General features: G+C 57.7%; 1 protein-coding gene across 1 annotated transcript in view; it reads left to right on the top strand.

The window, feature by feature from the left end:
• Nucleotide 1: 1 nt before the first annotated feature.
• Nucleotides 2-25,462, top strand: part of LOC123016773 (tetraspanin-15-like) — a gene marked incomplete at its 5' end in the record, with an annotated part of 43,551 nt that continues 18,090 nt past the window's right edge. Inside the window, 3 exons of the mRNA XM_044417373.1 lie at nt 2-25; nt 11,508-11,693; nt 24,104-24,178. Coding sequence (XP_044273308.1) covers nt 2-25; nt 11,508-11,693; nt 24,104-24,178 — 285 coding nt within the window. The remainder of the gene's footprint in view (nt 26-11,507; nt 11,694-24,103; nt 24,179-25,462) is intronic.

A 25,462-nucleotide genomic window follows, 5' to 3' on the forward strand; every position in this document is an offset into this window, starting at 1 on the left:
GTCGGCGTACGCCACGCTCTTCTCGGTACGTCGCCGCCGGGCCGGGGAGGCCGGGGGCCGCCGCTCTCCCCCGCCCCGCCCCGCCCTCCCCGCCCGGGCCCTCGGGAGCGGGCGGGGCGGGGGGGCGAGGCTCGGCGCGGGGGCGCCGCGCCCCCGGAGCAGCGCGCGGGCAGGCGCTCGAGCGGCCGGCTGCCCTGGGAGGGCGAGAGCGGCGCGGAAATCCCGCGTCGTTCAGACAAAGGAAGCCTCGCGCCCGCGACGAGCGCCCTTGCAGGTCGCCGCCAGCCGCCCGAGGGCCCCCGGCGTGCCCCGCAGCTGGACGGGGTGAGGACGAGCCCCGACGGGGGCGGGACCGGCGGCGCCCTTGAGCCAGGCTTGCAGGCTTGGAGACGCCGCGTGGGGCGGAGGGGGCGCCCGTGGGGCTCCACCGGGCAGAAGGGGCGCATCGGGGTCTCCACTGAGCTGGTGCAGAGTGCCTTTTCCTGCCGCTGTGCCACTCAGACGGCCATGCACGCTGGGGTGGGGGATGCCTCCGGATGCGGGCCGGGCGGGGGGGGGGGTCCACGCAGACTGGAACCCAGGCAGCATCGGTTCCTCCAAGACCTGCTGTTCCCTTGCAACATCTGTCCAGGGCAACCTGGTGCCTTCCAGATGTGGGGCCTGCAAGAGTTGCACTTCTGGAAGGCACCAGGTTGGGAAGGGCTGGTGGAGCCCTGCAAAACCGGGAGAGAAGACGAGCTGGTTTCCACAATGGCTGGGAATGATCGGTTGCCTGGGGAACTGTGTTTCATGTGTGTCTCCTTGGAGCTCTGATGACTTCCCCTGATGAGGAAATGCATAGGCCAGCCAGCAGGGTCTTTTGAGAGCGTGTGACGCTTTTTGCTTTCTTTGTTTCAGAGTTTAACAAACACACTAAGCCTTACATACCGGAAAACAACCACACTCTGAGAACTGAGTTTACATGATTAGTAAAGCGCAGGTCTTGTGGGCTGTGTAGAGTACCACCTGGTTCCCTGTAGGCTTCAGGCAGCTTCTGACAGGTGAGCCCCGCAGGGAAAGGAAGTGATGCGCTAGGAAGCAGTTGTGCGAGTCTTGCAGAACCGTGCCCGCGTTGGCAGCTCAGTGTTCCTAATTGCTTTATGCAGCGAGATAGCTATCCGTGCTACAATTCCAGAAGGCCGGCTGGTATCATTGCCCCCACATTATGGATGAAGAGCTGAGCCACAGGTGCTTGGCTTGCTCGGAGTCCTCCAGGTGAACTTGTGGCATCACCTGGATGAGCAGATGGAAGACTTCTGCTCCTTTGAGAGGCTTTCTGTCTAACGGACGCGTCAATGGATGAGCTCAGGACTCTTCTGCTCCGTGAACAAAGTGGAGCTGATATGGATTGACTGCTCTGAATGTGGGCAGGAAGTTCCTGCTTTAAATCTTACTGCTTCGGCCATTTGGTAGCAGGAGATTGTTTCCTGGACATGCTCAGCCCAGGAAGACAGAAAACTCCATGGTGACCGGCCACATTCTAAGGGTTGTTTGTTTGTTTGGAATGCTTGTATGCCACCTCATTCACATAAGCCTCGGGGCGGCTTCCGACAAATAAATAACAATATACAAAAATATACAGAATTGGAAACATCCCGGAGATAGATAAAAGCAATAAATAATTTAACAATTAATTAAAATAACATTTAAATAAAAAGGTCTTGGCCTGGCGCCGAAAAGCAAATAGCAACGGCGCCAGGCAGACCTCTCTGGGGAGTGCATTCCACAGATGGGGCGCCACGGCAGAGAAGGCCCTCCTCTGGGCACTCGCCCTCCTAATGTCCTTCACAGAGGGTTCCCGGAGAAGGGCCTCTGCCGCCGATCTTAGAGGGCGGGAGGGCAAGTATGGACAGAGGCGCTCCTTCAGGTACCCAGGTCCCAAGCCGTTTAGGGCTTTATAGGTAAGCACCAGCACCTTGAATTGGGCCCAGACTTCAATGGGGAGCCAGTGAAGCTGACGAAGGACTGGGATTTATACAGTGGGATCAAAAAAACAGGGCATTTTATGGAATTGCTGGAGCCCAAAGGCCTCTCCCTGCTGCCAGGTGTTTCCAAACAAATCCCCTTGCCTGGACTTTATTCCAGTTAAGGACGGGAGAATTTCTCCCTTCCCATTCTTTATGGCTCCTCTGGTTCCTGGCCTTCCATTCTCACCGCATTCCAAGCTCAACTGGAAAAATTCTGGAAATTAATTTTGGGTTTACGCACATGCTCAGTTTCCAGTCTTCTCTTCTCCTCTATTACTGAAAAGAAGAGAAGGGTAGGGTAGGGTAGGGTAGGGTAGGGTAGGGTAGGGAAGGGAAGGGACGGGACGGGACGGGACGGGACGGGACGGGACGGGAAGGGAAGGGAAGGGAGGGAAGGGCCAGGCCATCCTAATGTAGCTGCACACACGTGGCTCTATCAAGATACCTGTGTGGCGTTTTTCCAAAGCACAAGTGCATGTGTGCACTGGATCATATAAACGCACATGTGTGCACTGGCCCAGGGCATGGCCTGAAGACACCTAGGGCATCCACTGTATCGAAGCTAAGCAGGCCTGGGGCTGGCCTGAGCTTGGAGGGGAGACCCCCTCAGGAGCCACATACTCCATGTACTTGAGCTCCACAATGGGAGAAAGGTGGGTTATCAGTGTAATAAATAAATAACGCAAAGAAGATAAAGCTGCCTTTTTCTCAGGCAGCCATCCTCAGTTCACGTAGATTCTGGGGAGTAGAGAGTTGAGCTCCTTGCTCTAGGCAATGGTACCCCTGAGCCCCTCGGCCTGGGCTGCTTTTGGTGTGTGTGTGGACTCTGCATGCCCATGGCAGGGCAGTCGGACTTCTGCCCGTTGCCCGTTCCTCATGATTTGCCTTGTTCTCATGTGCAGATTTTCCTTTACTGCAAACTGCCCTGGAAGCACGTTGGCAGGCAGGAGGCAGGAGATGAATCTCTTAAGTAATGAGCAGCTGCATCCGGGCCTCTTGCGGCGTTTTGTCGGTGCGCGCTGATTGTGCGGAGCGGGGGAGGCATGGGCAGCTCCCAGTGCGTGCGTTTCCCTGCGCTGCACAGTGCGGAGTATGCAGGGAGGCTGGTGGGGAGGGTTGGGGGCTGCGGCAGAAGCCCCATGGAAAGCCTGGCGGAGAAGGAGAGCAGTGGCATCGTGCCGAGGGCGGTGGCGCTAACCTGCCAGAGCTGCTTCCTCAGGCGGGACCACACGGGTTGCCTTCGGGCAGGGCTGTGGCGTCGAGAAGAGACGTTGCTGGCCGGGCCGTGGTGGAGGCCGCCCTCACAGGCTGCACCCGAGAGCGGCGGTGGCGGCGGCAGAGAGCGGAAGCGGCTCTCTCATGCTGCTCGCTGAAGCCCGGGAAGGGAGAGGAACGCTCAGGGGCACATGAAAGGAAAGGTGTCTAAACGCTTGCGAGTGCCTGAGGTGAAGGCTGCCACGGGTGCGCTTGCTTGCTCAGGAAAGACGGGGTTTGGGAACCTGCCTCCTGGTCTGCACTGCAACCCTGGCTTGTGTCAGCTCTGCTCACACAGCAAAGTAAGTGTGGTAGGTAAAAAGATGCCTGCGGTGGCCCAGCAGCTGCGCTGTGAACCTGTGGACGGTGAAGTTACCTCGAGTGGGAGGCTCGGCTGCACTCTTGCAAAGGTCCAGGTGCAGAGATGGCTTCTCCCTTCCACGCCTTTCTCCGTTTTGGCCTGTTAAGCTGACGGCTTCGCGCCTCAGAAGTGGTTGCGAACTCGCTGTGCCTGGACGCTCGAGGGCTCTAGGAAGACCGCAGTGCGGGGGGTGGGGGGCGGCCGGCTGGGGGGCCAGGTCGCTGGACGGCTCCACGCTGCAGTTCCAGAGCACAGCCAGGCATACCTCTGCGTTTGGTCAGAATCCCGGAGGGCTTCCTTCCCACAGGAGGTCATTTTAAACTGTGCTCTTGGAAGCTGCCAGGGTCTGTTGTGCTTAACTGGATTTATTTTGCATTTGTGCACGTCATTGCTGAGAATGTTGGTGAGAGGACAGGTCTCTAACAAGGAACAGAAACTGGGGCCGTCGGCTGCGCTGCCGCGGATGATGGGAGTTGCATCTGGAGGGTGCCATGTTGGGTGGGCTGGTCCAGGGGATTTGCAGGCCGGCCTCTGCCTTCGCTGGGACTGTCAAGCGAAGCGTTAGCAGTGGTGGAAAATTGTTCAGGCCCCTGCGGGTGTCCGAGGCTTTTAGACAGCGCTGGCACCACAGGGCTCGGAGGCAGCTTTCCCCGCCGGGCAGCCTTGATGAAAGCACACCTGTTGTGGCGGGGGACTTGCTGCTTCAAGCGGGCCCGCGTCTTCTCGGCGCGTGGCACGCTCTGTCGGCAGGAAAACGGCCCCGGCTTCAGCTATGCAGAGGAGACCTCTGTGCAGCCGGGGGCAGTCATGGGGGACTCGCTGGCCGCGGTTCCGTGTGGTGGTGCTTTCCCTCTCCGCGGACGCTCCGTTACGTGTGCCGGCGATTGTTCGCCCGACTGATGGGCACTAGTCAAGTCGAGGCTGAACTTCTTCAGCGGGGGGCCGGCGAGGCGAGGCGAGGCGGCGGGGGCACGTGTGGCGGGGCAAGGTGGCGGCGGGCGCGGGCAAGGTGTGGGGGTGGGCTGTGCGGCAGCTGCAGCGGTGGGCACGCGCACGGCGAGGCGGTGCCTCGCTCGCTTGGAGGTGGTTTTCTCTGAGTGAGTCCACAGCCTCTGAGGCGGGCCAGATGAGTGATGGGCATGGCGGGCCGGATCCGACCCGCGGGCCGTGGTTGGAGGACCCATGAGTTACGTTCTCTCTGTCAAGCTGCACCAGTGGAAATTAGGCTGGGAGAAGCGGCGAAGTGCAGAATCCTCAGTCAGCCGGTGGGTCTTCGGCACCTGCTTGTGTCCGATTGTATTTTTCGTGCAGCTCCTCGGACCTTCCAGTTCCCGCCTTCCAGTGTTCTTGTGGGGTGGATTAGGGTGGGGGCGGGTGGGCCAGGTCGTGTGGCACGGCAGAATGCCGCGATTGTCTCGGGGGGGGGGCCCAGGGCGCCCCCGGTATTTGCCCCCCCCCCCCCCAGGCGTTGTCTGTCAGGCAAACCCCTGAGCAGGGCTTCTGTGAGGACCGAGCCTTTGGTTATGCAGGGGCTGTTGAACCTGCTGCTGTGCCCTCGCTGCTCATCCAACCGCAGTCTTTGGCGGGGGGGGGGGCACACCCCCAGCCGCTTCTGATCTTCCCAGGAGAGCACAGTGAGATGTCTGGCAGCCACAGCTAGTCCTCTGGCGGCGGGCGGAAGGGGGAGAGCGTGTGTGCTGTGCTTTTAAGGAGGAGGCATGGGCGGCTTGCCGTGCTCCACTGAAATAGCTGACCTTTGGAAATGGAATTAAGCGGGCATTTGCCTGGCAAGGGAGTTTTCCATCGTTTGTGGTGATAGGTCATGTCAGGAATGGCTCGCCCTGCAGGCCCGCCAGACGGGGTGGACGAGGTGGCCGGCCTGTGGAGTGTGGCGGGGAAAGGTAAAGCTCTCTTCCGCCGGGGCAGCCCAAACGTCTCTCGCCCTCCTGGCTGCGTGGCATCGTGGCCCGTGCTTAAGGGGCCTGAGAGAGAGTTTCTTCCAGCTCCACGCCCTCCCCGTTCCGGGGGAGTGGGTCAAACGATCCACCTTCTCGTCACCCATCCCGCTTCATCTGCGGCTCGCTCGCTCTCGCTTCTCGGCCATCTGGACACCTGGCCCGGGATTCCTGAGTGCCGAACCCCAGCCGCGTGTTGGACGTGGCCACCCTCGCAGGGTCGCTTGCTCAGTTCGTCACTTCCGGCTTTCATCCCGTCGACATCCGTGTGGCCTGCTCCAAGTTCCTGGGTATTTAATTTCATAAGCAGCGTCTGCGGCGCTTTTCTGAGGAACAGTTCCCTTTGCCAGCTGCAGGAATACCCTGAGCAGAGCAGGCCGTGTTCTGCTGCCGTGGAGCATGGATACGCCACAGCTTCTTGCTCTTCGCATTGCAATTAGAATGAGAAATGGTATGATCACTCCCAGACATTCATGGATGAAATTCAGAGCAGGTCTTATCCTGTTCTGCCTGCTGCTGGACTTTATCCCTCCCTCCTTCAGATCCTATTTTCCAGGCATTTTCAGTGAAACCTCAAATAACATTTCCCTTATGATGCTTCGGTCTTCAGCCTGAGCTTCTAGAAATGGTTTTGATTCTGAACCTTCTAATGTGTGGAAAGATAGTTGGGAAACACTGATCGCAATGCTCTTCATCACCTTGAATGAGTAGGGGCTGCCCCACAGGCCTGATTTCTGGAGCTGAGCCCACACGTAATCCAAGGCTCTATGATGGCAAGACCAGTCTGAGAATGGAACTTGACCCAGGCAATATGTGCTCAAAATTGTTAAAGTATTTTCATGCTGGCTGGACAACATAGAAACAGAGCGAGTCAGAAGGGGCCTCCCAAGCCATCTAGTCTGACCCCCAGCCCCTGCGGGGGAACTCAATGGAACTCACAATGTACAACTCACTTTGGGCAACTCCTTGGGCCATGGCCTCATTTGTGGTTGCCGGGGCCACTGTACCTTGGCACTCATGGCCGGCAGCCTCCAGCGAGGAGGAGAAACCAGCAAGGCAAATCCTGAGGTTGGCGGGCAGGGACCAGCTGGGCCTGTGCTTCCAGCCGCAATAAGGAATCTGTGTTGGTGGTTCTTTACTGGCGAAATCCTCTCAAAGCGCTTGCGGGCAGTGGAAATGTTGAGTTCTTTCAGCATTTCCCAACTGGGCAGCGTTTCTCAGGGGTCTGAGTTTTCGAGTCCCTTCTTGAGCTCCACCTGTATGTATCAAATGGCTCAAATGGTGCTGTGATTGATGGATTCACACAGCATCCACCGAGAAGGTGCACACCTGCGCAGGGAGGGAAGCCGTCTTGCTGCAGGAGACAGAGGGCAGGCTCGTCCCTGCCGGAGGAGCGCTTCCTGTCCCCCGTGGAGATGCTGCTGCGATGGGATCTGCCTCCGGCGCGTTCTGAGCAGGTGCGTGAGATGCTGCAGCTCCGGCCTGAGTCGGCTTCTCTTCTCCTCGTGAGCCGGGAAGAAGGTGGCGAGTGTGGGAAAAGCAGTGCTGGGTCAAGCAAGAAGGCCGCTCGTCCGGCATCTGGTCTCCTTCCCCAGGAGCAGGCCAGGAGGAGGCGACGTCTGCGGTGCGGCTGCAGGGGCTCCGGGACCTCAGCGCTTCCCTGGGATGTCTTCACAGTGCCAGGGGCGTCTGGAGGTGGCTGGGGGGGCAGCTGCGTGTCTTCGTGGGGAGCCGTGCCAGTCGGTGGCGCAGCCATCAGGGCAGGGTGTTTGTGGACATGGGGCACCCCCCCACCCCCGTCCGATCCCTGGCGCTGTACTTTTCTGCCCAGCCTAGACTGGTTCCAGTATTGGAGCCGGGTGGGGAGAAAGATCTTCAGTTAACAGAGCAAGGCACAAGACTTTGCAGGTGCTTAAAGACAAGGACGTTAATCACAGCTTTGAGAAAGAGAGCAAAAGATAAAATTTAAGGAAATTGGATAAAGGTACCCTTTTCCTCAGCGGAAGAATGCCTTGTATGACGGCTCTGTTGAACTGAGCTGCATTTCAGCAATGCCGGTGTCAGTCGCTGCCTTCCGCAGTCTGCCTGGCACTGGCAAACAGGAGGGTGGCGAACAGCGCACGCTCGGCCGCTTGCCTGGGACAGACGGCGCTCCGCACAGAGCTGCTGCAGTGCCCGGGCTCCAGCGCTGCGGAGCGCAGCGGGCCGCGCTTCCGCGTGGCGCGTGCAGGGCGGTGCCCGCGGTCAGCCGGGGTCCTCGGGCACAGGGGCCGCAGCGTGCCTGCCAGGATCTGGGCCTGAGCGACTCTGCAAGTGCCTGCGGGACCAGGAACACGGTTGCAGGCACGTGCGGGGAACACCCGAGGAGCACCGAAGGCCCGAGAGGCCAGCGTGGCAGGCTTCCTGCACTGCTGCTCTTGCCACAGCAGCACATGGAGCCTCTTGTCCTTTCGCCTCTGCATCACCTCGAACCGCCTTGACCTTGCCCCAGTTTTCTCCTGCCCCGCTCCAGCCCCCTCGTGTCGGGACCACCCCTTCGTGGCTATCTTCCTGGCATCAGACCACCGGACTGTCTCTAGGTGTGCGCGCTCTCTCTCCCGTGCAGCACTGGATTGCCTGCTGCCTTGGCCTGGGCCCTGCGCTGTTGGCCACACCCAGCGGCAGGAGCACCCCGGTCCCAGCCCGGTGCCCTGCCTAGCTCCGCCGCCGCCTGCGCCCCGGCCCTTGCAGAGCCACGCAGGCTCAGTGAACGCGGGCAGAGGCTGCCGGGACCTGCAGAGACGGATCCCTGCGTGTTGGGTGCTGGCAGACATTTCTGTGGTGAAGTATTTTTGCCAGCTGTTGGCCTTGCACCAAGTATGTAAGGCACGCGGTAATTCTGGGGGGTGTTTCCTCTAGTGAGGCGAAAAGGAGGGTGGTTCGGTTCATTTTGGATCCCAAGCAGTGCGGTGATCTACGTGGTCCCTGAACGGGCTTCTTCCTGCAGGCTCTGGCTCCTTGGAAGAAGAAAGCATGGGGGACTGGAAGAGTTGCTCAGAAGAATCAGAACTTGGAAGAAGTAGCTGTTCCCCTCTCCCAACACCGCAAAATTACCCTCCTTAGCAGCTAGCCAAAAGTCCCTTCACACTTTTCCAGCTGAGGCCTCCTGTGAGGACTGCTCATTATCTGACCCCCGCTGCCCAGTGGATTTTCACGGAGATGGTGCCCGTGTGCAGCGTGGCACTGCTTGTCTGCAGGCCCGCACGGCAGTGGCAACGGTTGGCAGTGCCGAAGAAACACTGGGCCTGCCCTTGAGGCCCTCGCTTGCCGTTCTTGCGGAACCATTAAAAGCCGCTTTTCCGGGCTTCATTTGCGCACTTGCCTTCTCGGCCTTCTTGATCTGGCAGAGAAACAATCAATTTACCTCCCCTCTCCATTTCTGCGTTGCCGCAGTTCAGAGATGATGGACATAAAGTACATGGGCTCTTGACAGAGCAAATTGCCGGTTTCAGACAGACACGCGCAAAAGGAGAAAGCCATTGTCGTCCATCAACTTAATCACCGCCAGGATGGGAGTGCAGAGAAACCAAAGAAGGCTTCTCCCAAAGCGAAACCTGTGCACCTCCTGATATCTTTCAGGATGAATGAGGAAATGGGATGCTCTTCAGCCTATTATTCTTAGCACCACCGGTATTTCTGGACCCCATTTCAGGCGGTACCCTCACGAGGCAGCGCATGCAGAGGAAGGACTGGCAGATCCTTCAACACACCCAGCGGGTGTGCGCCACTGTGGGCGTTGCCGGTCTCCTGTGCTGAGCATCACAGATCTCAAGTCGATTGCAAAGACTCCCGCAACTGGGGCGAGGGAGAGCTGCCTGCACAAACCGCGCTCGGGGCAAGAGGCCTGGAGCGGCTCTGTTCGCCACGCACTGCTTTGGAGCAGCACTGCGAGGCCGTGCGTGATCGGCTCGGCAATCCCGAGTGAGGGCAGAGGAGGAAGGCCGGCTGATCGCCTCTCCGGAAAACCCCAGCACTGCTGGCATGGGAGACCCCCGTCGCGTCCGCGGGCCAGCGTCGTCGGCATGGTGGAGTATCAAGCGGACTCGGCAGGAGTGGAACGGAGACATGCAATTTTAAGGAGCCGCTTCAAAATGTCTCGCTCAGAGCAAAAGATCGGTTGTCCTTAGAGCAGGTGGAATGCCTCCTATAAAGAAGGGCTTTTCTAAGCCTAGGGTGATGATATGATTCCAGAAGATTTGGACCCAGCTGTTTCAAAGTTCCCACTTCTGTATTCTTGTTAATGAACATATATGATACCATGTCTGTCATCTTAGCAGAGAGAACACCTAATTCAGGCCTTATATGAAGACTTTCTCCAAGATGAGCCTGCATCAAACTATTTCCATCTCATGCATTTTCTTTTTTACCCCACGAGTGAATTAAAATGCCACCTTAAAAGGTTTGCATGTCACTAGATGTTTCCCAAACAGATGCTTCCGAGAGGGTTTTGTGTAAAGCTCTTTGATATGAGTCATCACCGTAAGTGTTCCAAGATTACCTCTAAAATTACCATTACAGGTGCCAAATATGCAAAAACAGGATTTTTGGCAAGGCAGGTAGAATATGCCAGAGACAGCTGAATGTGCTGCCGGCAGCTTGAGGGAAATTGTTAAATAAAAAGGTACCGTGCATTGCAAAGCTGTTGACGAAGCCGAGCGCCACTTGAAGGAGAAATTTTGCCACCTCTTAAAAGTACACAATTTGCTTTCCTTTTGAGAGCATTTTTGTGGGGGGGGGGCAATCAATATGCCGGGGCGAGTGTCACTGCTGTTGTCTCTCAGAAACTAATTAACTCTTCTTTGTTCTCCCCATTTTCAGAAATTTCACTTCATTAACCTCCTGCTTTATCATTTTGTATGTGTTGTTTTTGGCCTGGCAGGAACAACCCCCCCCCACGAATTCCCGCGGCAACCAGTCCATGCGTGAGAGCAGGCAGGCCACTGGAGAGCTGATGCCACTCGTGGCAAGAGGGGCTTCCGGGCCCTGCGGCCCCATCCTGGCCCCCGCGGCCTCTTTTCGGACAGGGACTTTCGTCGGGGGTGTGGCTGGAAGAAGGGCTCACCACACTTCCGGTCCCTGTCTGAAGTGGGGCCTGGAGCTGCTTCGCAGTGGGGCTCAGCCCGTCCGTGCTCGCCACACTTCCGCTATTGTGTCTTCGGGCCCTCCTTGCTGGACGTGCCCTTTATCTCATCTGTGCCCAGTCCAGCATTTCTCCAGGGCCGCCGCTCCAGAAATTACAGACAGGAGAGCCAAGGGGGACTGGGAATGTCCAGGGCAGCCTCCCAGCCAGTGGGCTTGCCCGGTTTGCCTTGCTTTCCGCCAGAATCCTGCGGTCCGCCTGTCTGACCCGGTCAGGATTGTGGCTGGACGCGGCCCCTCCGTGAACTTGCCTCCTCGGTCCTGTTTCCCCAGAGCTTCCTTGATGTCAGCCGCCTTGTTTCGGAAGGGGGATGAGGCAGGTCCAGGATCCACCGATGGACCCCTGCCTGCCCTCCTGGTTGTGGGCTCTAGTCCCACCCAGCTGCCCTCCAAAGCTTCCGCCGACACCCACAGCCCACCTCCCTATGGCAGGTTTCCCGCACCCCTGCGAAGTGGGTCTGCTGGAGAGCCACCCTGGAGTCCTACAGAAGCCCCCCCAAGGGCTGCGTCACTGGCCCCCTCTTTCGGCCTCCCTGCTGTCTGCCCCCCCCCCCACCGCCTTGCCTTGTGCACATCATTTCCGCTTGTTTTGAGGCCGCGCTGGATGCTCCGGCCAGAGGACCGGCTTCAGCAGACCAGCCATAGAACGCTTCTTTGCCGGTCGCATTTTTGGAGATGCCGTGGAAGCAGAGAGGCCTTTTCCACTTTGCCCAGCGCTTTCTTCACTGGACGCGTTCCTTCCCCTCTCTGCAGATCATCGGCTTGGTGATCCTGTGTGTCGGCATTTATGCGGAAGTTGAAAGACAGGCGCACCGGACCTTGGAAGGGCTCTTCCTTGCACCAGCCGTGATTCTCCTTCTCCTGGGCATCACCATGTTTGCGGTTTCCTTCATTGGAATGGTGGGCTCCCTCCGAGACAACCGGATGCTGCTGAAAACGGTGAGGCTGTTTCCTTGCACCCTCCTTCCTCGTCCTCTTTGCTTTCGCCCACAAATGTACATCTGCAGTTTAACTGCCACGGCTCCCTCGCCCATAGGATCTTGAGAGTTGCGGTTTGAGGGGCCGCTGGTATGCCGGCGCTTCCCTCCTCCAGAGTAGGAGCGATTCCCTGGTATTTTGCCCGTTGACTCTGCAGCCCGTTCACCTTTCGCAGTGCAATGTACAGGGACGTGTCTGGACCCCAGTGGGTCTGGATAGTGGAACCGGTCCTGCAACAGGAACAATTCTTTGGAAAACAGCTCAGGTTTGTGAAGTCTGGTTGCAGCCGGAGTGAAGAGCAGTATCATTGGAGGAGACTGGTGTCCACGGCAGAGAAAAAAGCTTCTTTGCTCTTTGCCCCGCATGTCCGCAAGATAACGATGAAAGAGGGAGGGTGGCCCCCAGTGAAATTTCAGAAGCCGGAGATTTCCTGAGCTGCTGGGGTGAGGCTTCAGCACTCCAGGGGCATCCCGTCCTGCCTCGCTTTGTCTTGTGCACATCATTTAAAGCAGGGGTTCTCAAACTTTTTAAACGGGGGGCCAGTTCACTGTCCCTCAGACTGTTGTGGGGGTCCAGACTATAGTTTGGAAAAAAAATAAATGAATTCCTATGCACACTGCATATTAAAAATTAATTAAAATTAAAATTAATTAAAAATCATTAAAATTAAAATTAATTAAAATCATTAAAATTAAAATTAATTAAAATCATTAAAATTAAAATTAATAAAAAATGTTGGCTCCGCTCCCGCCAAACCCGGGGGCAGCCGCTCAATGGGTGGCGGCTCCCCCACTGAAGGCTGTGGTCCCGCGCATCCGCCACAAGCCGCCTTGCCGAGGGGACAGCCTTCTGTGGGCAAGCCGCCACTGTCAAGAAGCTGATCCCGAGCTCGGTGAGGCAGCTGTGCCTTGGCCCGCAGCCCAGGGACATGGCTCGCATAATTAACAATAGATTTTAAAAATTAAGAAGGTACGTTTTTTCTTACCTTCAGTCCTTCTTTAGGGTCTTTGTCTCTCTCTTCTGCCCAACTCTCTTCTGTTTCCCACTCCATATTCCTACTCTGCATATGAGTGCAATGGGGGGGAGGAGCCGGCGCACACGCAGTTGAGCTGTTACAATTTGGCGTGTGTGCCGGTTCTGCTCAGTTTCAGGGAGCACCTGTGCCAGCTCAGAGCTTTTGGACTCGCTCGGAGATTGGACGAGTCCAAAACCTCAGAGGCGGGCTGGATAAATGAGCATGGCGGGCTGGATTTGGCCCGTGGGCTGTAGTTTGAGGATCCATGATTTAAAGCCAGTGATAGCGAACCTTTTAGAGACCAAGTGCCCAAACTGCAACTCAAAGCCCACTTATTTATCGCAAAGTGCCAACACTGCAATAAAACCTGAATACTGAGGTTTTAGTTTAGGAAAAAACAACTCATACATTAACATTTTTTGTGTTAAAAGAAAAACGCAATAACAGAGCTTCCAATGATGCAAACATATATATATCCTTGGCAGCGCACTAACCGGCCATGCAAAAGCTCCAAGTTGCTGCTAATGAGTCGCGGCTCGTGATGTCACTGCCTGGCGCCGCTACTCCTTTCCAAACATGCACATGGCCCGTATGTGCAGTGCTATCTGATGCTCGGCCGCAGGGGCAATGCTGGGGTGACTGGGCTCGCATGCCGACAGGGAGGCATGCATGCCATAGGTTTGCCATCACGGGTTAAAGCGGTTCTGGCTTTCGGCTTCTTTCGGTACAGAACTTGCCACCCCCGTTTTCTTCAAACCATTTTTAGAGCATTTATGTAGTGAAAAGGTAGCTTGCAAAAGTATTTCCAGAAAGCTGTTGACTTTTGCAGCCGGGTCAGGCTTCTGTGTGTAGGCCTCCCGCGTGCAGCCAGGAGATCCCGGCCCCAGCTGACGGGGAGCAAGGGGCGTCTCCTTGGCGGGGTCCCCACCTGCCGCATAGGCGGCATCTGAGCAGCTGCGACTAAGTGGCAGGAGACTAGGAGCTCCCTTAGCCACAGCAGGTGCGTCTGTTTCCGTTGATGCCCAGGGATGCGGGTGCCCGTGCAACGCTTCCAGGGGCCGGTGAGGGTCTCTCTGTGAGGCAACACCCAAGGCCCTGGCTCAGGTTCTCTTCCCCGCCGCTCTGAGTCATGCGGAGTGCGCCCAACTGCCACACCGGCTCTTCTCATGATCTTCCTACTGTGAAACAGTTGTTTCAGAACTTCAGTGCCCGACCTGTAAGCCCAGTCCCCGAAGGGTCTTGAATTGGCATAAGGACAAAGCATTGTTTCTCACCTCTGACAAATCCCTAAGGACGTTCAGATGCTCCGGAAGATGAAAGTTGCTGCATGCCATTTAATTTAAGGAAGCGTGCTCGCATGTGTGTTGTGTGTACACTGATGTGAGATGGTCTTTGACAGCCTCAATTGTGCTGGGAAATAGCCTTGCACTTCTAGCAGATGGGAAACTTCCTAAATGGCACACTTCCCTGAACCCACAAACATCACTTGACGTGAATCTTGCGTCACCTCTCCAGTGGCTTTTCCCCGCAAGATTTGATGTTGGGTTAAAACTCTGTGGAATGCCTGAAATGTTTTCTGCCACTGAAATAAAATCCTCTTAGTTTGCACGAGAATTTGACAGACGGAGACAGGCCTTGGCCTTCTTCGGCGTGAACACAGGCTGTAAGTTGAAGGAGAGCTGAACAGGAATTGCCTGTTCAGTGTATTCCCTTCTGTCTCCCACTTTCTCTTTCGCCCGTGACTCAGGAGGGCGAGCAGAGCCTGACTCAAGGAGGGGGAGAGACGAGCCGCTCTCTCTGCGCGTGGATGTTGGGAATGGCACACACACAGCGCAGCCGTCCTTGCCAAGGGGAGGAGCTGTTCCTGAATGTCCAGACCGGGCCCTCCGCTTCTGCAGGATGCAAGTGGCCGTGGAAGTCACTGGCAAAGCCGAAAGGAGGCCCTTCCTTTGCAGTAGGCTGCAAAAGACCTATTCCTGCAAAGCCACCTGGAGCCAAACCAGGGCTGGGAGTTCCAACGGTGCTTGGGAACGCCGGGACTTGGGAAACGTGACCCGGACGCGAGGCCGGGCACCCTCAGCCTCCGTCCCTGCGTTGCTGGGGTTGGCTCGGCCTGGCTCATGGGCTGGGCAGGGGGTTTGTGGGGTGCGGTAAGGAGGGGCCGTAAGAGAGGCGCCATCCCCGGTGCGTGCTTGGGAGCAGGAGCCCCAAAACGTCCGTACCATCAGGCGAGTTCTTCCTCATTAGACTTGCCTTACCAGGTGAGTTCTGCATCTGGTGAATGAGCCCATTCATATACAGATGTCCACAGGTGAAGCATCTTGGCATAAAACACCATCTCCCGTCGCAAATGAGAGGGCTGCACCGTGCCAGTTGTAAACGGTGCCATAAGTCAGGAAGAAGCCAACCCTCAAACCAGGTGTGTTGAACTGCTTTCCAAGCAGGCCGTTCTTCTGAATGGGCACGCTTAAAGAGGTGGGGGCAGGGAATAAGAGGGACCTTGTGGGGCAAAAAGGGTGTAAACAGGCGAAAGCATGAGAAGGAAAACATGATTTCAGCAGTTTGTGAACAGAATTGCCCCCAAATTGGCATGATTGTGGGATGCCCCCACAGCCACTCTGTGCTTGATTTCGTGCTGTTTGGCGCACACCATCTGCCATTTGTATGGCAATTTAGCTCAATCACGTCGGTGGCCATCTTGAACTTCAGGTAGGTCTCCTTTGGCAATTGCTTAGGCACAGTGGCAGCGGCATTCGGCAACTCAAAATTTGTGAAATTCAGTCTTTAAATGTATTTCCACTTGAGTGGCCTGCAAACAGGAACAAGGCCTGCCTTGATTTGTTTGTAAACATGGGAAGGATTTGGCTATGAGTAGCTATTTTGGACTAGCAAAATTAAATGGCAGTCCAGAGGAAACTTTGTGTCATTTCAGACTGCGGACTGGACCAGACCCGATGGGATGTGACGGGATCGTTCTCCCATATCCCAAGCTCCCTGCATGCAGAAACATAGCATGTGGGGGCGACTAGTGAACTTCTGCCCGGATCTGCTTGGTTGTGGGGCAGTCCTGTTGCCTCCTGGCTTCCTGGGGACTTGTCCACTCGGACGGTCGAGCCCAGTCTTCCCCTGGCAAACCTGACTGTGCGGAAACCGCGGAGCTGCAGGGACCTAGCAGGGCCCGAAAGGGGGAATTGGTGAGCGAGCGGCTGGTCAGCCTCCCCTGCTGGGTTCTGCCGTTCTGCCGCAGGGCAGCTCCGACTCTTTCGCCTCGATGGTCCCGTTTCGTGTTTTGGAATCCAGCTGGAGGGACAAAAGCCTGTGGAATGATGGGGTGGGGCATTTGCCACGGAGAGGCAGCTGCTGGGGGGCGGCGAATGCCTGCTGCCCCACACTGGCCTTTCGCGGAAAACACCGAGGCCCCCTTGCGGCGGTGTCCGTGGTTTCTGACTGCCTTTCCACGCACGGGAGGCCTGGCGTGGAAAGGTCTGCTCCGTCTGCCCAGCCATCCGAGGGGCACCTGCTCCAGCAGGCGGCTTTTCAGGTCATTGAGCTGCTCCGCCGGCCATGCCGAGTCTGGGGAGCCTTTCTCAGAGCAGCACGGGGTGGCAGCGAGCGAGGCCGCCTTGTTTGCTCATTCAGTCGGACCTCCCAAGTGACAGACAGCCACTCCGAGGGAGGAGTTGGAAGACGTGGCCCCGGGTTTATTTTGAATTTCCCCCAGATGGTTCCACACTTGCAGCTTCTGTGCCCAGCAGATGGGGGGGGGGGGGCTGCCCCTTTCAGGTCATGGCGCACGGAGCGGATGCTCACGGTGTTTGTGGTGAATGGGACTTTCTCCCTGTCTTGAGGAACGAGGGTTGGGAAAGAGGCTGGGGGTGCACAGACCCCCAGCACCGCTGTGCTGGCGGGATGGGGCGCAGGCCCCGCTCTTGCCAAGGTCCTCGGCGCTGGCTCGTCTTTCCTTCCTTTGCGGCTGCAGTGGGCAGCAGCAATGAGCTTCGCGGAAGTCCCTGGGATTCCAGGGATGAGCCCGGAGTTGTCCTTGGCGGGCTGCAGGGCACGGAGGGCCTTGCACACAAGGCCAGTGGGAGGACCGGCTCCTCCCTCCAGGACTGGCCTCAGCCGCTCAGCCTCCCATCCGCCCTGCCCCGTGCCCCGCATCCTTGCTGGATCCGCTCAGCAGGGCAGGTCCGACGGCAGCAGGAGCGCCTGTGCCGTGCCTGGCCACGCCTGCTCCCGCTTCCCTCCTTGCCGCGGCGCCTCAACAGTGCGGGGGCGTCTGCTGGTGGCACTTCAGCTCCTGGTGCTGCCCTGCCCTGCCCTGCCCTGCCCTGCCCTGCCGTTCCTCCTGCCCTATTACCCTAGCCAAGTGCCTGCACTCCAGTCCATTTGCCCTCCTGCTTCTCAGTCCTGGGCCTGTTCTGACCACCCCCTTGTTCTGCCCTCCCGCACTCTTCTGCCTCCTGACCTCGGCCTGCTCCACAGCGACGGTTTGGACCTGCCGTTCCACCCTGCCGTCCTTTCCTGAAGGTCTGGGGCCCTGCCCGGGGGTCTCTGTTGCTCTTGCCTTGTCCTGGCTCCCCTCTTCCTGGCTCTGGCCCCTGGCCTCGCCTTCTGTGCCGGGCGGACTCAGCCGGTCAGGGGGCAGTGAAGCTGGCGGTCTGCTGGGAGCTGGCACTGGCCACTCGGCAAGCCAGGGTCATGGGGTGGCGAGGGAGCCGCCTGGGCGGTCGGCCGCCCTGGCTGGGCGCCCACAACGCCTGCAGCAGCACTCTGCGCTCGTGGCGGGCACGTGTGGCACAGGCAAGACGCCACCCACGGTCACACCATCCCAGAGGGGCCCGTTTGCGGCCCTGCTCAGGGCCGAACAGCAGTCTCACCCGTGTGCAGAAGGGGCTGCAGGGGCATTGCTGCTGACGTGACAGGCTGGGTCTGCCCCGAAAGAGGCAGGTGGGGAAGGTGCTCGTGCAGCAAGGGCAGCAAGCAGAGCCCCCCCGGCAACTTCCCCCCGCAAGGTTCGCAGCCCCGTGCAGTGGGGTAATCAGCCAGTCCACCGGCAAGCCTTGTTAGCGGACTGGTGCGGCTCTTGCAATTCGATGCGCTTCCACCCTGGCAATGGCCGAAAGGGCTCCAAGGACGTTCGCCTGGAGGAGCGCGGTCCTTCTTCTTGCTGCTGTTTTGAGGACTCCCCGCACGGGGGGTTGGGGGGGGGGCTGGGAGAGGCAGCGTTGCCTGAATGAGCTAGAACTGCTGGGGAAACGGGGCACTCGGAGGAAGGGCCGCCCTGAGGTTCTCAGTCAGGTGGTGTCGATGGTTTCCTCAGTAACAGTTTCATAGCCCTGCTGTGCTGTTTGTGAAGGATTTACATCGCCTTGCTGATTTTATTGATTATCCAAATAGTAGTGGCATTATTAACTATGCATGTTCATAATAGTATTGTCCATGTGCAGGAAGTGCTCTTCTCATGCATCGTGTTTGGTGCGATGGGGTCTGGCAGGGGGCCACGCCTTTCCCCATTGACAAGGGGACAGATCCCGTTTCCAATTAGACCATTGAATGAACCTTCCTCTGCTGCCTCATTGTTGGGTGTTGTTCGAAGGAAACACACAAACGCTCCTTTTTATTCTGCTTTCAACCTACAATTTTCCCTCCGCAGTCTCCTAGGCACGCCTTCTCTCCACGCTGCCGCTTCATCTCTGGGGAAAAAGACAAATGAATGCGTGCAGGTGAAGGGCCGGCAGGTGCGGGTGGAGTGAAAGTTTGGTGAGGAAGCAGCCGCGAGGAGGGGGGGCTCCCCAAGCCTCCCCATGCTGGCTGCTCTCCCACTCAGAATCCTCCCTCCTGTGCATCTACAATGAAAGCAAAGGAGCAACTGGGGGGGGGGGGATAAGCGCTTCCACCCACCCCCACACACAGGGCTGCGGCTTCCTAAGGCTGCATTGGAAAAGGCCTTTGTCAGGCACAAGGGGCTGCAAGGATTTGGCTGCCCCAGGCTGCTTGCTGGCAGGTGCTGAAAAAGAAGGCTGGCAGGAGCCGGCGATGAGCCCCTTTTTGCCCCCGCACCAGCCAGCTTTCCTCTTCCTGAGCTGGGTAGGAGAGAAGCTGTCCCGGCCATGGATGTCTGCCCCGAGAAGACCTGGAGTGGCAAACGGGAGACCTGCAGAAGGCGGCCAACCTTCTGCCAAACCCTGCTTGTCAAACGGATGCGGCCTCCGGCCAGGTGGCATCTCTTGCTCTCTTGAGGAAGCCGCAAGCAGGAGCGTGACCCTTTGCAGACCCGGGTCAGCGGCTTCTGAGAACCTTCATGTCCTCCTTTGTCTGGCACTAGCTCTGAACACGATTCATCCGGCATCTTGACTAACAGAGTTTCAACCAGTGTAGCATCCGGCTTGTTACCTCTGTCCCAGAAGGCTGCAGAGCTGACCCACACGGCCTTTGCTCCTTTCCACATACAGACCCCTTGAAAATTTCTCAAGCCAGAGTGCTTGCTCTGCGAGCGACGGCCTCCACCAGCCGGGTCTTGGCCGACAAAAGTCCGCCAGGGAAGGGAAATGCAGATGTGCTGCCTGCTCTGCACGCGCGATGGGAAGGCACACACCCATTTATTTATTACATTTGTATGTTGCCCCATTGCCGAGGGCCCTCTGGGCAGCTCCCAAAAGCAACAGTCAGTGATACAGCGCATAAAACCAAAACAAGATTTTTAAAAACCTAGCGAATCCAGTACATCCAAAATCCCATAAATATCCAGTGGGAACAGGCGAATAAATGCACAGAAACAATACAGGCAAGCAGTAAAATAACATGATAAAACCGTGCTATACTAAAAGCAAGTGCAGAGTGAAAACATCCTTGCCTGGTGATGGAAGCTGAATAGGGAGGGTGCCAGTCACACCTCCTTCGGGAGAGGACGCCAGAGGCGAGACATGGCAGTGGGAAAAGCGTTTTTCCTTGCCATTTCCCCGCTTACTCCGCTTCTGGGGGCTCGCAAAGGAGGACATCCATTGCAAGTCTTGAGGGCCAGCAGGGATGTGCAGAGACAGGCCTTCCTTCAGCCGCCCCCCCCCCCCCCAAGATGCAATCTTCCTGGCAAGAGGGGCTTGGGGAGCTTCTGCCACAGTCGCCCACCCCGGGAAAAGCCCTGCATTCGTGTCTGAAAAGAGTCAGCAAAGCCCGTCCGACCTTTCCTGATACCAAGAACGCAGGCGGCTGCACCGGGAGACGGGGACACAAAGAGATGCCCCGGAGCGGCCGCGGGTAGATGGCCGATGCAATTTGCCTCCATGAACATTGTGTCTGCGTTCTGGGGCAGCTGTCCCACTTCAAGGGCGGGCCAGGAAGGGATTGCGCCTTCCCGGAGCTGGTGCTCTCCAGCAGCCATGCTGGGCATCGTGGTCCAGCTTCCAGAGGGTGCCAGTGTGGGCCGGCTGGCACGAACAGTGCATATATGTTTTTAAACCCTGCCCCAGAAAGTGGGCATGGCTGGGCGGAGGAGGGAGAACCTTCCTCCTTGCCCCGCTTGTTCTTTATGGCCCAGCCGTCCCACACTCTGACCCACCTGCCGCCCAACCCAAAGCAGGGCCTTCCCTTCTCATTCATCCGCTCCCCGGGCCTTGTGCCTTCTTGGGAATGGATCTGCCCCACCACATCCCCTTGTGCAGGCCCAAGGACCGCCGCGCCACCGTGTCCTCTGGCGCCAGGCTGAAACCGGCCAAATGCCCAAACACAGCCGCACAACCCAGATGAGCCATCTGTGGGCAGCGCTGGAAGTTCCCACTTGGACGCCTCCCATGCGGTGCCATTTGGAAGAGGCCGGATCTTCCCCCAGGCCAGGGTCCCCTGGAAGGAATCGCTGGAAGGCGATTTGGCTCTCGGCTCTGTCTGTGAGAGCCCCCCTGCCATTGTGCGTAAAGTTGGGCTTCCGGACTGCGTTTACGAGGGCGTCGCCAGTTCCCCTTTTGTTGTCGTCATTAGAACAGTTTGGACCATCTGTTAATGGCAGAAAAATGTCTCACGTTCCCTTGAATAATATATTCCGCACATAACTGCAAGGCTCTGACGATTGCCTTGTTTAGGAGGTCAATTCTTAGAACATTCCGCTTTGGTTCTTCTTAGGCCAGGGCTATGCAGTGACACACCAGTGCCTGACTTAAAGGGGGGATGCCCCACTCTTGCCAGAATCCAGTTGATCAGCAGGGCCAGGAAGCCTCCTGCCGAGGACTGTCTTGGGATGTTGCTTTGCCCAAAAGCCGGGCAGGCATTGAATAAATTCCGCCATCCGTGGCCATGCCGTAGACTTCACGCCGCCCTTGCAGCATTCTGCAACTCCCGGGCCAGAATTCCCAGTGCTCCCCAAGGATGAACCGTGCAGGATGGTGGATGATATTACAGAGGGGGATTTTTGCTGCTCTGGAGATGTGCTCCGGGCTTTCCCTCGGCAGGCACTCCCCATCCAGCAGGACCTCACCGGCCAGGCCTGAAAGCCGCTGCCTGAGGTGGCAGCTGCCAGCAGCATCGTGGGTTCAGGCGGGCGTCTCGGCCTCCACTGAGCCCCCGTCGCGTTCTTCGGCTCACCCCTTCCAGGCTGGGGCTGGGAGAGCCCCTGCCACATAAATAAATCACACTGACTTATCTAAATAAAAGATTGTTCCCGGTGCAACAGGAAACGGGCAGGCAATTAGCAGTGGAGGGTGGCGCGGGCGGCCCTCTGCAGAAGCGCCGAGCGGGCTGCGCTCTCGCTGCTCTTCCCGCACAAGGGCGGGGTGCCTGTCAGGGGTGCTCTTCAAAGCCCCTTTGATGGGTCCTTTGCCGGGCGAGAATAAGTATATTTTTCAAAGGAAGCGCTTGAAAGATTAGCTTGCAGGAATGGGTCTTTCTGGATATAATTGCATCTCTGAAACAGAAATAAAAACCTCTGAGGGAAGTGATGTGTCATGATGTTGTTTTTCTGAAAAAATGGCAAGATCCGCCACCTGCTCTGTAGCCTTGCCATGTTTGGGCAACTGAGCCAGAGAGGAGGGGCTGATGAGACGCTTGGGGGGACGCCGCGGCACTTGGCCTGGGGGCTGATTTTTCCACAGCCCTGGGCCGCACGCAGAGTGCCTCCCACCTGCCCTCCATGCGTGGCCTGCCCGGTGGCGGCGGCTTTCCTCCTTTCTTCTGCGGGTGGAAAGTGTGACCAGGGAGTGCGCCCTCAGGCCCCATTCCCACGTCCTCCTCCTCTCATGCACACAAACACGTGTGAACATGCGTCGCAGCGACAGCGACCAGCCCTTTGAGCGCAGGGGATGTGTTCTGCTTTGCAAAATGCACCCAGTGGAGAAAATCAAGAGAGCGAGAGTTGCGTCCGGTGCTTGTGCGCAAGCAGAGGCATGGATGGGGAGAGGCCTCAGCGGCCGTGTCTCCATTCTCCCTCCTTCCTTCCTTCCTTCCTTCCTTCCTTCCTTCCTTCCTTCCTTCCTTCCTTCGTGGCCGAAGGAAAACATGCCGAGTGCGTGGGAGCTGTCCGGCCGTGTGTGCAGTGGGCGGCAGGGGGAAGCCCTGAGGGGCGAGCCTGGAATTCTCCTTTCAGGCTGTCAGGCACGGGGGGCCGGGAGCCACACTGGGCAGGTCTGCACGTCGTGGCAAGCCGTCCTGCAGGACCGTCTCGTTATCGTGGGTTATGGTGTGCGTTACGTGGGATATTGGGGGAAAACGTGAGATGCACCCGGCAGCCCTTAGGATTGCTCCCCCCCTCCGCTCCCCACAAGTAGCCCTGGGACTCCATGCGCACCCACTTCCCTGCCCTCCTCCTGCTGGGGCTTTGCGCTCTCTGCCCCCTTTTCTCCTTCTCGTTTTGAGCTCACATGAAACAGGCTGCCGCCCACGGACGGGTGGGGAGGTCTTGCCCAGCCCCCTCCATGTGCTGCTCCTGTTCGGCTTCTCTTTCCCACAGGCACGCAGCCGGTCTTTCCCCACCCCGAATCGGGGATTGGGCACGATGGCCGAAGAAGGCCCAGACGGCAGCCCAGGGGGGCACTTGTGCCAGGGCCCGCTGGAGCGCTCGCTTCGTGGTCGGGGAGTGCACAGTTCCACTTCTGCGACCAAGCCGTTGGCCCTAAAAAATAAAAGACGAAACAAGGCAGCCTAAAAGAGCTTTTGCCCTTTTTGCTTCCACATTGCATCCTTGGCTCATATTCCACTGGGGGGGGGGGGGGCATCTGTGCAAACCTGCGCAGGGAGGCCCCCCTCCTGTCCTTGCTGCCCCAGTCTCAGGCTGTGCTCCGTCTCCAGTCCCCCCAGCATCGGATGGGGAGCCTTACTTTCGCATCAGGCCCTGGGAGCTTTATTACTCACTGTCTCTAAATGGTGTAAATTCTTAGGTATACAAGGTGTGATTTTTATCATGCTGTGAACCACTAAGGAGCTTTGGCGGGTGGGTGTAATGAGGGTGGCTTTCGAGGGACATTAGATAAATCCGTGGAGAACGAAGCACTCGGTGGCTTCTAGCTGCCCGGGCTTTTTACCCCCAAGGTGAGAAGCAGCTTGACTGCATATGCCAGTTGAGGGGAATCTGAGTAGGCAGGTAAGCCGCCCCCCCCCAATGGCTGGAGAAGTTCCTGCATGGACACAAATTAATTACAATTAATTGCCATGTTTGAAAGATCAAAGTAACCACAGCGTGTGCACGTTTGGGTCTCACGGACTTGGTACTGGATGGGTGGACAGGTGAATGGACAGACACCCTCTCGATGTCTCCAGGGATCTCGTCCACCAACGCGCAGGAAAGAAAAGTGGGACTCTCCTGTTGTACTGCTGCCTTGAGGGTGCTACTAGGAGGAGAGCAATGGCCACGATCCGAAGCAGTAGTGCCATATGCCTTGGGAAGGGGACTTGGGCTGGTGTTCTCCAGTAATAATAGAAAGAGAAAAGTTTCAGAAGCAGCTTATCTAATGACAAGTGGAGGCCGCCGTTTAAAGGAGGAAGAGATCTTACTGGGCGGGGGGCGAAGCCCACCAGCCTGCAGCCGTGCTTTGGCCCTTCCCTAAAAGACAGCTTCGATCCCAGTCAGCAGGAGTGGCGAGCGCAGGCGCGACATCCTCCCGGGAATTTGCTCCCATCCTGCTTCCCTTTGTATCCCTTGCACAATGCATGATGGGAGAGGAGCAACTGGGACCAAGGCATCCGGCGGGGAGGGACCAGTCTTCTCCCCTTGCTTGCGCTTGAGGGAGGCAGGGGAAACGATGCTGCAAGAGCCAGGCGAAAGCGGGGAGAAGGAACGCGTCGCGCAGCCGCGTCGTCTCCTCCTGCGGCCTGAGGAGGGTGAGCGTCCTCTCTGCTCCGCCACACTGCCCCAATTTCTCCTTCTTCTGCGCAGTTCTTCTGGGTCCTGCTGGCAATCCTCGTGATGGAGCTGCTGCTGCTGCTGATTGAGATCCTCTTCGAGAAGCAGGTGAGCAGCAACAGTGCCAGGGCTGGGCCGGGGCCCTTCCGGCGGGACAGGGCAGGCGGCTCTCCGGAGCACCACATCTCTTGCCCACTTCAGGTCTGGTGATCGGAAGAGGGCAGAGTCGGGCGACTCCTGCAGACTTCCGACCCTGAGATGGGCCGCTGAGGATGTAACGCGCACGCGTGTGTGGAGGAAATGTGCACCTAGAGCTCCTTTGGTGCAAGCGAGCATGTCGGTGCGGCCTGGGTGCTGGAAACGGGGTAGTTCTGGCAGGAGGTGTGCATCGTTTCCGCTGCCCATCTGAGCAGCTCGTGCGGCAGCAAAGCAAGAGTGGTGCGCTTTCCTGGACTGTTTACCAAGTGGGTCAGGCGGCCTGTCTCAGAGGCTGAAGCCCACAAGCTGTCTCCGCTCGCGCAGCAGCAAATCACAGGCGGGGGGCGCGTCATGACGATCCGTCCTCTGCAGATGGCGGGGAGCAGCCGTGGCCAGAAATGGAGCGATGCCCACCGCGCTTGCAGCTCGGATGGGCTGGGCAGAGCGTGCCGCCCTCCCAGTGCTGCTGGCCTGCAGCCCCACTCAGCTCCAGCTCCTGGGGCTCTGCAGCCCAGCCCCGTCCCAGAGACCCTGACCCTTCATCAGGCTGCGTGGTCCCAGTCAAGCCTTGGAGGTGAGAGATCACAAGAGGCTCATCTCTTTCCCCCTGCAGGCGCTCAGTGACAGCCACGTGGCACTCGCTGCTTCCTGGCTATTTGCTTAGGGCAGAGTCCCCATATCTATTTAATTTGGAATAAATAAAAATTACAACGCATGGTACAAATCCAATGAATGAATAAGAAAGTGGAGTATGGGATGCTTGCATGCAGCACGTCCCTGAAGGGCTTTTCCTGAATTCAGCACTGGCACCATCCCTGTGCCAGGAGCTGCTTCCCCCTTTTGAATGAGGGGATTTGGATCTCCAGTTATTAAAGCTCAAGATCTCAGTTCGGGGACTAGATCAAAACAACCCTGTTTTTTAAAACTGTATGTAATCACAGTTGCCAGTTTAAAAGGAAAGTGCGTAACCAACAAGAGAAGGGGAAAGACAAGGACTCACTGGGCTGCAGAGGGCTCGATGTGTGGGGTGGGGTCTCCACAGGGCAGCGTTGCGTGCAGAGCGCGTCTGGGCTTCGTGGGCAGTCCTGTAAGCCAACAGCCGTGTTGGGCACAGACCAGGGCAGGCCGTGCCAGCACAGTCCGGTTAGCAATCACCAAGGCAGATGGAGCCGGAGGAGGCGGAAGCGAATGGGA

The sequence above is a fragment of the Varanus komodoensis genome, unplaced genomic scaffold (genome assembly GCF_004798865.1).
Source record: "Varanus komodoensis strain SLA01 unplaced genomic scaffold, ASM479886v1 scaffold88, whole genome shotgun sequence".
NCBI lineage: Eukaryota > Metazoa > Chordata > Lepidosauria > Squamata > Varanidae > Varanus > Varanus komodoensis.